We start from the raw sequence: 14252 nt of genomic DNA on the forward strand, positions 1-14252 counted from the left end.
TTTGTGCTGGCTGTTACCCTCAATCAGGCAGGCAGGCCAGTAGCATTCTTCTCTCGTACCCTTCAAGGCTCTGAAATTCGGCACTCCGCGGTGGAGAAAGAAGCCCAGGCCATAGTGGAAGCTATTAGGCACTGGAGGCACTATCTCGCCGGCAAAAGGTTCACCTTGCTGACCGACCAGCGCTCAGTTGCGTTCATGTTCAGCAACCAACAGCGGGGCAAAATCAAAAATGATAACATTTTGAGGTAGAGAATGGAACTCTCCACCTACAACTATGATATCCTGTACCAGCCTGGAAGGCTCAATGAGCCCCCTGATGCCCTATCCCGGGGAACATGTGCCAGCGCACAGATCGACCGGCTGTACACCCTCCATGCAGATCTTTGCCACCCGGGTGTCACCCGGCTTTTCCATTTCGTGAAAGCCCGGAACCTGCCCTACTCCCTTGAGGAAATCAGGACAATGACCGGGGATTGCCAAGTCTGCACTGAGTGCAAATCGCACTTCTACTGTCCTGAAAAGGCACAACTTATCAAGGCTACCCACTCCTTCGAGCGACTGAGTGTCGACTTTAAGGGACTTCCCTCCACCGACCACAATGTGTACTTTCTTAACATAATCGGCGAGTACTCGCGGTTCCCCTTTGCCATCCCCTGCCCCGATACCACAGCCACGTCCGTCATAAAGGCCCTGCGCCAGCTCTTCACACTGTTCGGATATCCCTTCTATATCCACAGTGACAGAGGGTCCTCCTTTATGAGTGACGAGCTGCGCCAGTACCTGCTGGCTAGGGGTATTGCTACTAGTAGGACCATGAGCTATAATCCCCGGGGGAATGTACAGGTGGAGAGGGAGAATGCCACCGTGTGGAAGGCCACACTCTTAGCCCTTAGGTCAAAGGGACTGCCGGTCTCTCACTGGCAGGAGGTCCTCCCCGAGGCACTCCACTCCATCTGCTCTCTGTTATGTACGTCCACCAATGCCACCCCTCATGAGCGACTCTTTTCTTTCCCCAGGAAGTCTGCCACTGAGAGGGACGACCCTACCGGCTTGGCTGTCGTCCTCAGGGCCAGTGCTGCTCCGGAAACATGCGAGGAGCAATAAATATTCCCCGATGGTCAAGAGGGTTCACCTATTTCATGCGAACCCCTAGTATGCTTACATGGTCTTACCTGATGGGCGGGAGGACACGGTCTCCATCCGTGACCTGGTGCCCACAGGAGCACCAGATCCCTACCCCAAACACTCCACGGTGACTATGAACCCCGTACCCACCAATGTACCCCATACCCCGTACACACCAAGCCCTACACAGACTCCTCACGACACTCCCATACCGGGCGCCACGCAGACACGAGGGATTACTGACGCCTAACGGGCTGGCACCTCAAGTCAGGCCGGAGCCAGCAAAACCACCATCTCCGGTGCAATCACCAGTGCTACGTAGACAGACTCGACAGCCTGATAGACTTAACCTGTAAATATACTTGTAAGAAACTTCGCCCCATGGGGACTCTCTTTTAAAACAAAGGGGGGGGGGTGAATGTAGTAAACTATGTATACCCCTCTGCTGACTGCTCCTGTGGCTCTCCCCACAGACCCCTGTATAAAGGTGATTGGGGCACTGCTCCTCCCTCAGTCTTCGACATGGTCGTGCTCCCTTTTCGCTGTTAATAAAAGCCGATCATTCACTTCCAGTCTCCTAGAGCTATTGATGGTGCATCACTACCCTAAAGCTAGTCCCTTGAATCTGGACTAGTTCTAGTCTCATCTCTCAGTGGAAACAACTCCTGCCTCTATCTTCTCTATCCCTTTCATAATTTTATATTTTTCTATACAATCTCCTCTCATTCTTCTAATTTCCCATGAGTACAGTCTCAGGTTACTCAATTTCTCATCCTAGTCTAACCCCCTCATCTCTGGAATTAACCTGGTGAACCTCCTCTGCACCACCTCCAAAGCCAGTATATCCTTCCTCAAGTAAGGATACCAGAACTGCACACATTACTCTGGGTGTGGCCTCACCAGTACCTGTACTGTTGCAGCATAACCTCCCTGCTCAAGTTCAATCCCTCTTGCAAAGAAGGCCAACATTTCATTTGCCTTCTTGATAGCCTGCTGCACTTGCAAACCAATCTTTTGTGACTCATGCACAAGCACTCTCAAATCCTTCTGCACAGCAGCATGCTGCAAACATTTAATTAATTAAATAATAATCTGCTCTTTCATTTTTCCTTCCAAAGTGGATGACCTCGCATTTACCAACATTGTATTCCATCTGCCGGACCCTTGCACACTCACTTACCCTTTCAATATCTCTCCACAGACTCTCCATATCTTCTGCACAACTTGCTTTTCGGAGAAATATTGTGAAACGCCGGTAATGACTCACAAAACATAATAGGGCAAATTATCAAAAGTTTGATTGGAGACGTAGTTTTTGAGGAAAGGAGAGAGAGAAAAAGGTAGAAAGCATGAGTATCAAGAAGCATTGATTAACTCTTCAAATAGAGATACCAGCATTTGACAGTGAGAGTAAATATCTCAGAGCTGTAGCAGATTACAGAGCCCGGTAAAAGTGCAACTATAAAGAGAACTGAACACAGTAATAACGTTTTGGAAAATTGAGGCGTCACTTAACTGGTTCAGTTCAATAAGAAAACTGATTTCGCGACAGTGCCTGGTGACTTCAAATTAACTTAAAATACTGGAAATGATAAAGCTGCGGATACGGGAAATATAAAATAAAAACAGAAAGCGGGGTCTTTGGTCTGAATAATTATAACATTTGCCGTCTTCAAGCTAAAATACTATTTTAACGCAGAATATATACCCGTTTTCCAAAAACGTACAATGTTGCAATTATCATTTAATACGCGCCCAATACAATGTTCTCGGTTACATCAAAATGTATTTTCGAGACCCCACTTGAACCTTGAAGGATGCCGTAGGTAGAGAGCACCAATCGGAAAGCTTGATGGAGGGAAGCTGTTGGGGAAAAGCGAAGCGGTGATTGGCCGCAGTGGAGCGACACTGCTCATGGCTGGCGGCTTGTGAGTATTGGGATTGGGAACTTGCTGCTTTTAATTTCTCGGAGCGATGGGAGATATGACTGAGTTAGCTTGCCCCGAGCCATTGAAATATAGACTAAAAGGGGAACGGAATCAGGCAGGCAGTTTCCCAACTTTATATCAATAGGAAATGCTGGAAACGCCCCGGCGGTCCTTACATCCCACAGCAAGGTGCCATGTCTCTCAGTGGACAGTGGAAGTTTGTCCACCCTCAGCCATCTAGTACGTCCTCTCCAAAGTCACCGTACTCCAGGACATCGCCATCCCTAAGCATAAGCACGCCCATGTAAGATTCTAAAGTAGTTTGTATCGCATTTGGTGATCAAGTTGTTGTTCTTTGGGAATCTTTATTTGCCGGCCGTAGTTATAGAAAAAAATAGAGATGTGATAGCCAAACGTCTGAATGTCAAACATAGGCGACTTAATGTTCTATTGTCGCCTGTGGCAAGAGCTCTTCTAAGGGAGACGGCAATGCAGTTGAACTTGTAGTCAGAACAGGACACTTCATATGATATTTTCACTGTCACTATTAAATGAATTGTTGAAGGATGCATAGTCTTAGGGAATTATCCTGCAGCAGTTGACTGGATTTCAAAAGCCACGGCTACCTTTATTGCTTACTTTATTTATCGAGAGACAACGTAGAATGGGCCCCTCTGGTCCCTCAAGCTGTGCCACCTAACAACCCCCGATTTAACCCTAACCTAATCATGAGAGAATTTTATAATGAGCAGTTAACCTACCAACCTGTATGTCTTTGGACTATGGGAGGAAACTGAGTACCCAGAGGAAACCCACACAATCACGGGGAGAACATACAAACTCCTTCCCGACAGTCACATGAACCTTATCACTCGATTGCATTTCAACCTGTGGAGATATTTTCGTTTTGATTTCCATTAACTTAGGTTTTGAAATGCATGTTGATGCTAGATTCACTTGAGAGTTGTCACTCTCACCATTCTTCACTAAGTACAATAAAATCCTAACGAAGTAGGTAATTTAAAGACTGATATTGGAACTAAAGAGAAGAAAATGTTTGAACACTCAGCTAGTCAACATCTATAAAGAGACAAAGTTAGCTTCTCAGGGCAATAACCTTTAATCAGAATTAGTTTTAGACTGGTGTAGATGTAAAATATAAGACACATTAGTGTAAGCCGAGGAAATTGAAAGTGCAAGCAGTTTAGATTCAACAGGTTCAGAGCCTTCCTATTTCTGTACCTTCCTCAAGCTTTTTGAGATCCCTGTGCACCTTCCATTATAAAAGTAACATATCCCCTGAATTTGAATAATTTCATGGTAGTTATCTGTGCCTTCCAAAAGGCTTTTCCAGCCTTCAAATTTTCCTTCAAGATGCCATGAAAACCTGCCCTTGACTCAGCTGTTTATGTTCTCCCATCTCCGTAAGCGGCTCACTGCCAAATGTTATTTGAGTTATTTTGTGAAACAGCTTACAACATGAAAGGACCCACATACAATGCAAGTTGTTTGTACTGTTAGATGCTTGGAAGACAGAAAAGGACAAATGCTTACATATTTGTTGTAGATTATAGAGAGAGGTTCAGTTTAGGCTTTGACCAATTTTTAAAATAATCTTTCTTTAATTTCCTGTGTAATTAATTATTGTTGATTCTTCTTCTGGAGCAATATTTTGTTAGGATTATGCCCACTTGTGAATTATGGCTTTTCTTGGTGTTGTGTTGGGTAGGGTAAGGATATCTGCTATTGATTAAAAAGAAGACATAGCTGAAGAATTTGAGAGCACTATTTATGCTTCATTTGTCAGATGTTCTGTCTTTCAGGATGTTGGAACGATGTCAACAAATTCTCTTTTCAAGAATTCAGGAAAGAAACGAAACTCTTCTATTATTTATAGTGTGGAAAGTTTGCCTTCAGAAGTTCCAGTTTCAGCCTTCTCAGGGTTGTCAAACCAAGGGAAAAAGAATATAAATTATGAGAGTAAAGAATTTCCACCAAACAAACGTCACAAGGGAGAACAAGCAAAAGATGCAAGAGCCAGTGAGGATCCTTTTGGAGATAATGATGATTTCACTGCTGATGACTTGGAGGAATTGGATACTCTAGCCTCACAGGTTTTAACTCAGGATATGAAGCCTGCATCCAATGCTACGAATGCACCAGCAACTGATAAGCAAAACAGGGAAATGTCAGTACTAAAAAAAGATACAAATGCAAAAGTTGCTACATTTTCCTCAAGAGCATTGAACTGTGGAAATACAGCAAAGGAATTTCATGGTAATGTATTTTATTTAATTCTGGTTTTTGTGATCTTGAACTTAAAACTGATGAATTCTTAAACATTTGTGTTTCCTCTAATGCTGTGTTTTGACTGCTAGGATTTCTCATATATTTATTACAAAATATAGAAAGACTATTGAGCCTACTGAGTCTCAGAGCGACCCCATAGTCACCCATTCACCCTCTTATTTCACATATCTGTCAACTTCACCCTGATTGTATACACTGAGAGTAATTTGCACGTCTAATTAAATCCACAAAACCATAAGGCATAGGAGCAGAACTTAAGCCATTCAACCTATTGAATCTGCTCCACAATTTGATCATGGCTGACGGAGAATCTCACCTGGTCCCTCAACACCAGCTCCATAGCAAAGAAAGCCCAGCAGTGTCTCTACTGTTTGCGAAGGCTGAGGAAAGCCCATCTCCCACCCCCCCCATCCTCATCACATTCTACAGGGGTTGTATTGAGAGCATCCTGAGCAGCTGCATCACTGCCTGGTTCAGAAATTGCACCATCTCGGATCGCAAGACCCTACAGCGGATAGTGAGGTCAGCTGAGATGGTCATCAGGGTCTCTCTTCCTGCCATCATGGACATTTACACTACACGCTTCATCCGCAAAGAAAACAGCATTATGAAGGACCCCTTGCACCCCTCATACCCCTCCCTCCTGCCGTCTGGGAAAAGGCTCTGAAGCATTCGGGCTCTCATGACCAGACTATGTAACAGTTTCTTCCCCCAAGCTATCAGACTCCTCAATACCTGAAGCCTGGACTGACACCTTGCCCTACTGTCCTGTTTATTATTTATTGTAATGCCTGCACTGTTTTTGTGCACTTTATGCAGTCCAGTGTAGGTCTGTAGTCTAGTGTAGCTTTCTCTTTTTTTTATTACATAGTTCAGTCTAGTTTTTGTACTGTGTCATGTAACACCATGGTCCTGAAAAACGTCTCATTTTTACTATGCACTGTACCAGCAGTTATGGTCGAAATGACAATAAAAGTGACTTGACTTGACTTTATTTCTGCTTTAAATGTCATTTTCCTGCCTTCTGTCTGTATTCTTTGGTGCTCTTATAAATCAATGACCTGTCAATTTCTGCATTAAGTATGCTCAGTGACTTTGCATTTTTTAACTGTCTGTGGCAATCAATTCCACAGATTCACCACCCTCTGACTAAAGAAATTCTTTTTCATCTCTGTACTTGTATTATGAGGCTGTTGTCCTAGTGTCTCCCACAACTGGAATTCTCTTCCAATCTATCCTGTATTTGCAAGGTGTCAGTGAGATCCACCACCCCCATTCTTCTGCCTCCAGCAAATACAGACCCAGAGCTATCAAAATTACCTGGTACCTTAACCCTTTCACTTCTGATATCATTCTGTTAAACATCCGGACCATCCCAAATACCAGTGCCCGAAATTGCTCACAATTCTCCAAATGTCGTCTGACCAATGCCTCATAAAGCTTTACATCCTTGTTTTTATATTCTAATCCTCTCGAAAGGAATGCTTACATTGCATTTGCCCTCCTTGCTTGCAGGTGAGTTGGTAGTTAACCTTAGGGGATCCTGCGCTAAGACTCCCTTTGCACCTTCAATTTCAGAATTTTCTCCCCATTTAGAAAATACTATGTGCCTGGCCATACATTTCCCTGACTGTATTCCATCTGTGTGCCTTTTGGATGTAGAAATAAACCAGGAAAACATGCCACCGCCACTTTAGCAGCGCAGGAGTTCGGGGTCAAACCTGGATTGATAGAAATGTGATGCAATAGCTTTATAGTTGTGCTGTTGTTCTGCTTAATGCAGGGGTTTGCTCTCGCAGTCCCAAGGCAGACATGACAAGAATCAATGATTGTGTTGAGGCTCCGCCATTCTGCTAGTATTATTTGGGCACCACTGACAAGAAAGCACAATTTTTAATCATGGTACATCAGTAATTGTAGTAGTACAATGAGTGGAATTGATTCTGTAACCATTGGAAATCTTAAATACACTAGTGTGTTCTTTCTCCTTCCAGCTGCTGAGGTCAATTTTTGTGGCATCAGTACCCCAACTAAATGTATAATTTTACTTTGGTTCTGGTAGTAGATAAGGATCTCCTTGAGGTTCATGATTGTGGAATTAATACAGTCAAGTACGTGAGGTAACGTATAATAAGTTATGAGTGAAGTTTGCAACAAAAGAGTTGAAAGAGAGCAACAATGAGTCAGATTGTACACCAGAAATAACAACTAGGTGTATAATGAGATCTGGAAAGTAGATTGTGCTGATGGTGATTGAGCAAGATAGCTGAAAACTGATTGAACAATTCTCAATCCATTGAAGTTGAATAGGCAAGTATAGCAAGTACAGCCATTTTCTATAAATGACAGTTGGAGAACTGTAGATGATTGTCATTTAGAGATCTTTTTCACAGTGATCAAATAATCATATTCCATTTTTATTATAACATTTTTATTCGGAGTTTTAATATTTTTGAAGTGGATCATCCATTATTTATAATTGGGGCTACTCTTCTGTGATGAACTTACAATCTACAGGTTGTACATGTCACTATTAGTATCTATGGATTAATATTTCATGATTCTGTCTTTGTTATTTGCATAAATAAGAAAAATACCTAGCACACTTAATTTTTCTGATACAAAAAAAAATTACAGCCTTTATAAGGCAGATTGTGAAATGGTAAATTAGCTCAGGGAGTTAAAGAAAAGCAGTGAGCAGCAGAAGATGTGTTTGATGGGTTCTTTTTAGTTCAGTTTCAGAGAACATGGGGGGAAGAATTGGAGAGAAAGTGATATACAGTTAATAAATACAGAGATGGGGATGTGTCAAATGACATAATTTTTAGGGATAAAATAGGGAATGAAAATGATTTTCAAGAAGGAAGATACTGAAATAAAATGCATGCAATAAAGAATAAAAAATATATAGTTGAGAAAAGAAAAATAGGGAAAAACATTTAAGTGGTAAGATAGTGTAAAAGAATAATGGAAAGTGAAATGCAGAAGAAATAGTGGGACAAAAATGAGAGGCAGTCATGGTCTAGAAAAGGATGAATAAAGATTTTCTTTTGCATTCTATGAAAGATGTTATGAGAGAAAGATAGGAAGATATTATAAATGTGCACCTGGTGTTTGTCCAGGTTGAGTGTGAATATCTTTGCAAATTCTAGTTTATTTATCAAATTACTTTATTCCTTTTTTGTAGAGAATGGTCTAATTCAGTGTAAAAATGCTAATTCATTTGGCTTTGAAGTTCTTCAGGAACAACACAGCAAACTGAGGAAGCAGGTGATGTGCTTTGAGCTTTTCTGTGAATATGGTTTTTAGTGAATTAAGTTGGCAAATAGTGTGAAGACAAATACTACAGTTAGCATCTGGTCTTTGCTTGCCATTTGCTTGTTGACTACCTTATCTTAATGGATCTGTTATCAAGAACCAAGTGCTGAGGATTGAATGGTTCCTGTTTATGTTTATTTTGTTAAGGGGCTGACAGTTTGTTCAATCTTGACTTGCATTTGTGTTGACTATGGCAGAGCTAACCTGCCAGAATGTCAAATATATTTTGTGGTTTGTGTAGCATCTCTATGTACTTGTTTCAAATTCAGACTACAAGTTTGCATAGTTATTTATGATCTCAAGATTTTATCAAAGCAATTGACGTCGTCTGCAAAAAGGCAGACCAGATGTTCTTCAGTTTTAAAATTCAGTGAAACTCTTTTGTAGATTTGTTATCTGTGAATCGTAAATCTACTTTGCAGCCTGAGGATTTTATTTTATAGTACTTTCGTTGTTTTCAACTGCATTTTTTTACCCTGCAGACTGGGGACAATTTTAGAACATTTTTAATTCGTCATGATCCCTTTATTAGCAAAGCTTAACTTCCCACTCCTCTATGTGCAATTTTTAATTTTGGCTGTGGACAAAAAAATCAGAAACATATCATTATAATTATAACATAAAAGCTGTTGTCAGTTTGTCTTGGATTTCAAAGATGGACCTTGAGGTTTTCATCAATATTAAGAAACGACGAAAGGAAAGTCTTAACAGCTCAAATTTTTGTTCATTTTGTGAGAAATGTTGCAAAATATGCTTAATTATATTGGCAATCCTGTTTCTGTATTCAGCTGTGCTAAATTTTCTTTAAGTGATTGCAGGCTTGTCCATAGGACTTGAATCTTGCTTCTTCCTGAACTTCAGTGTAATCACAGAGTTTAGCAGTTAATTATTGAAGGTGAACAACAAACCAAATTTCGGAAATACGTGTTTTCCAATTGCACCAGACTCATGACATATCCTCAATGTTAGGATGCTTTGTTCTGATCATATTTTTTACACAGTGAATTCTACTCTGCCTTTCTCAGAGACAATTAGTTTTTTGTTTGACGAGGTGCTGAATTCTACCCAAGCTGATATCATTGACAAGTTTTTATGGTGATTCTTCGGTCTGATAGTTCTTGTGGACTTCTTTATCATTCACAGTTAAATTGTGGCATTGTATATTAATCTTAAGAAATTGTTTGCCGACATCAGTATCATCTATATTTGTTCATTCTTTATGCATTTAATATTAACTCTAATATTCTTCAACTGGAAAGGTCTTGTAAGCTTGCATGTAACCAAGTTGGAGTTAATACTTCATTTAGTCTTTCAGCTTTTACATTTGGGTTTGCATCAGGTTTAAGTTCTTTTCCTGTCCTAACTTTTGCTTGCTTAATGAATGTTTAATGATTTTTGTTGCTGCAAATTAAATATGTTTTATTCATGCAGTTTAATGAAACATGTGAAGAACTACAGATTAAAAATGGTGAAATCAAAATTCTGCGAGATTGTTTACGGCGTGTAGAATCTGAGCTTGATCAACAGAAAAGCCAGTATTTACTCAGTGAGAAGGAGAAAAATGAAGCACAAAGCCAAAAAGAAAAGGACTTGTCCAAAAAGGTATGAGACATACAAGACCATGGAACAAGATGCAAATCCTATTTAAACTTGTTTAACGTACTTCTCAACAAAGCTGACAGTTCCTTCTCGCGTATTTCTGATAGAAAAGTAAGAACATAAGAAATAGGAGCAGGAGTCGGCCATCTGGCCTGTTGAGCCTGCTCCGCTATTCAATAAGATCATGGCTGATCTGGCCATGGACTCATCTCCACCAATCTGTCTTTTCCCCATAACCCTCAATTTCCCCTTCTATCCAATCTTGTCTTAAATATATTTACTGAGGTAGCCACCACTCCTTCATCGGGCAGAGAAGTCCACAGATTTACCACTCTCTGGGAAAAGCAGCACCTCCTCATCTCTGTCCTAAGTCTACTCCCCTGGATCTTGAGGCTATGTACCTAGTACTCATCTCCCAGTCGAAACAACTCCTGCCTCTACTTATCCCTTTCATAATTTTATATATTTTTATAAGATCTCTCATTCTTCTGAATTCCGGCGAGTACAGTCATAGGCGACTCAATCTCTCCTCATAGCCTACCCCCCTCATCTCAGAAAAAACCCTGATGAACCACCGCCTCCAAAGCCAGTATATATTTCTTCAAGTAAGGAGACCAGAACTGCACGCAGTACTCCAGGAGCAGCCTCACCAGTACCCTGTACAGCTGCAGCATAACCTCCTTGCTCTTACATTCAATCCCTCTAGCAATGAAGGTCTGCTGCACCTGCAAACTAACCTTTTGTGATTCATGCACAGGCACTCCCCAAGTCCTTATGTACAGCAGCATGCTGCAATCTTTTGCCATTTAAGTAATAATCTGATATTTCATTTTTCCTTCCAAAGTGGATGACCTCGCATTTACCAATATTGTACTCCATCTGCCAGACCCTGGTCCACTCACTAAACCTCTCTATATCTCTCTCTCCAGTTTTTCTGTATCTTCTATACAATTTGCTTTTCCACTTAATTTAGGGGCATCAGCAAACTTAGTTACACTACATTCAGTCCCCTCTTCCGGACCGTTAATGTGTATTGTGAACAGTTGTGGGCCCAGTACTGACCCTTGTGGCACACTGTTCACCACTGATTGCCAACCAGAGTAACACCCATGTATCCCAACACTCTGCTTTCTGTTAGTTAACCAATCCTCTATCCATGCTATATCGCCCCCAACTCTGCATCCTTATGGATAAATCTTTTTATGTGGCACCTGATCAAATGTCTTCTGGAAATCCAAGTAAATAACATCACTGTTCCCCTCTATCCATTGTGCTCATTATATCCTCAAAGAACTCCAGTAAGTCTGTCAAACAGGACCTGCCTTTGTTGAATCCATGCTGCATCTGTCTGATAGATCCATTTTTTTAGATGCCTTGCTATTTCTTCTTTAATGATAGCGTCAAGCATTTTCCCAACTACAGATGTTAAACTAACTGGCCTGTAATTACCTGTCTTTTGCCTACATCCTTTTTTTTTTGAACAGTGGTGTGACATCCACCATCTTCCAGTCCGCCAGGACTTGCCCAGAGTCCAGAAATTTTGGTAAATCATTACCAAAGCCTCTATTATAACCTCTGCCCTTTCTTTCAGTATCCTGGGTTGCATTCCATCAGGACCAGGGGACTTGTCTATCTTCAGGCCCCCAAGTTTGCTCATTGCTACCTCTTTAGTGAGAGCTATTGTATTGAGGTCCTTACCTCCCATTGCATCCATAACAACTCTCTTTGACATGTTAGATGTATCCTCCACCACGAAGACCAACACAAAATAGTCAGTCAAAGCTTTGGCCATTTCCTCATTACCCAATATCAATTCCCCCTTCTTTTCCTTTAAGGGACCTACATTCACTTTAGCCACCCTTTTCCGTTTTATACAATTATATAAACTTCTATCAGTTTTTATATTTTGTACCAGTTTATTTTCATAACCTAGCTTCCCTTTTTCATGGTACTTTGTTGCTTTTTAAAGTTTTCTCAATCTTCCAGTTTCCCACCACTCTTGACGAATTTGTATGCACAAGCTTTTAGTTTGACGCCTTCTTTTATTTCCTTAGTTATCCAAGGCTAGTTCCCCCCACCCTTACTGTCCTTGCTTTTAATTGGAATATATTTTTGTTGACCACTGTGAAAAATCTCTTTGAAAGTCTTCTTTCCACTCTTTCCAAGAGGATGCCTAATTACAGGAATACAAATTTTACCTATCTCATTGTACAGGACCAGATCTAAGATAGCATGTTCCCTTGTAGATTCAGTAATATGCTGTTCAGGAAAGCCATCACAGATGCATCACAGAAACAGACTCCAAGTAACGTGTAATCTAAGCCTCCCAATCTCTTAGTAACTAAACATGAAAAAGATTTTTAAAAAGTCCCCCTAAACTAAAAAAACCAAAATAACAACAAAACAAAAGCTGGGCTGCCATGTTTCATCGGTTAAAGTCACTATTTGTCATTAACTCCGCTCCTCTATACACGAACAAAAAGTTATTGAGAAGGATTCGGAAAAGGCCAACTTATATCATATGAAACTGTGGAATAAATTGCCTCCAAGTTTTTTCAAATTTATCTGAAGGGTCGATAGTGCCACTCCTAATTTTTTCCAAGTTTATACATGTTATAGTTTGGGAAAACCATTGAAATGTAGTAGGGGGATTAGAATCTCTCCATTTAAATAAAATGGATCTTCTGGCCATTAATATAACAAATGCAATCAAATGGCAAGCTGAAGGGGATAATTGACTAGAGTCCATCACTGGTAATCCAAAAATTGCAGTAATAGGATGAGGTTGTAAATCAATACGCAAAACTGCTGAAATAATATCAAAAATATCTTTCCAATATTTTTCTAAAAGAGGGCAAGACCAGAACATATGTTCAAGGAAGCTACCTCAGACTTACATCTGTCACAGACAGGATTTCTTTCTTTTTTCAATCTTTTTATTGATTTAAAAGAAGTGTGTATACAAACAAGAGGAGAATATCGCTGGTATATATGTCAATAACAGTACATACAGAAGGTAAAATAAACAATATCAGAATCACACATAGTGTTAATCTACATAGTATAAATTTGATATAGAATGTATAATTCTCTTATCAATTTATTAAGAAAGGAAGGAGACAGGATTTATATGGCAATAAAAACGAGCTAACTTATCCTTCGACGTATGGGCCCTATGAACCACCTTAAATTGTATCAAAGCGTGGCTAACGCACATTGAAGAAGTGTTAACTAGTTGGAGAATTTTCTCCCATTTCTCTATAGTAAGGATAGCTGAAGTTCTCTTTCCCATTCTTTCTTAATTTTATCAGATGTACCTAGATGTATTTTCATAATCGGATCATAAATAATTTCTATTAAAGTCTTCTGATAAGCGGTTTAAACCTAAATTTTTTTCTGTATTTTCAGTTTGATGTGATATCAGAAAGTAGGTAAAATAATATTCAATAAGTTTCTAATCTGTAAATATCTGAAAAAAATGTGATCTAGGCAAATTATATTTATTAGACAACTGTTCAAAAGACATGAGACAGTTATCCATGAATAAGTCCCAAAAACATGTTATTCCCTTCATTTTCCATTAAAGATCAGTTCTGGATGGTTGGAAGAAAAAATTAGATATGACTTGATAGGATAAATTTATTCAGTCCAAAAAATTTACGAAATTGAAACCATATTCGTATTGTATGTTTAGTTATTGGATTAGTCATTTGTTTATTCAGTTTAGTAAGTGCAAAGGGAAGCAAAGCCCCTAAGATTGAAGCCAATGAGAACCCCTGTACAGACTCACGCTTGAGGTTCACCCATCATGGACAATGAATTTCATCCAGATCTTGTGTCCAGAACATCAAATATCGAATATTAATTGCCCAATAATAGAATCTTAAGTTCGGCATTGCCAAACCGCCATCCTTTTTTGATTCCTGTATATATTTCTTACTTAACCTAGGATTTTTATTCTGCCATATCTAT

General features: G+C 40.0%; 1 protein-coding gene across 4 annotated transcripts in view; it reads left to right on the top strand.

The window, feature by feature from the left end:
• Positions 1–3002: 3002 nt before the first annotated feature.
• atrip (ATR interacting protein) overlaps positions 3003–14252 on the top strand; it is a 64748-nt gene continuing 53498 nt past the window's right edge. Inside the window, exons 1-4 of one of the 4 annotated variants that reach the window (XM_059944637.1) lie at positions 3003–3053; positions 4877–5330; positions 8551–8633; positions 10113–10283. In XM_059944637.1, coding sequence (XP_059800620.1) covers positions 4889–5330; positions 8551–8633; positions 10113–10283 — 696 coding nt within the window. In that variant the 5' untranslated portion in view covers positions 3003–3053; positions 4877–4888. The other 3 variants (XM_059944638.1, XM_059944636.1, XM_059944639.1) reach the window with 3 other exon arrangements.

The sequence above is a fragment of the Hypanus sabinus genome, chromosome 19 (assembly GCF_030144855.1).
Source record: "Hypanus sabinus isolate sHypSab1 chromosome 19, sHypSab1.hap1, whole genome shotgun sequence".
NCBI lineage: Eukaryota > Metazoa > Chordata > Chondrichthyes > Myliobatiformes > Dasyatidae > Hypanus > Hypanus sabinus.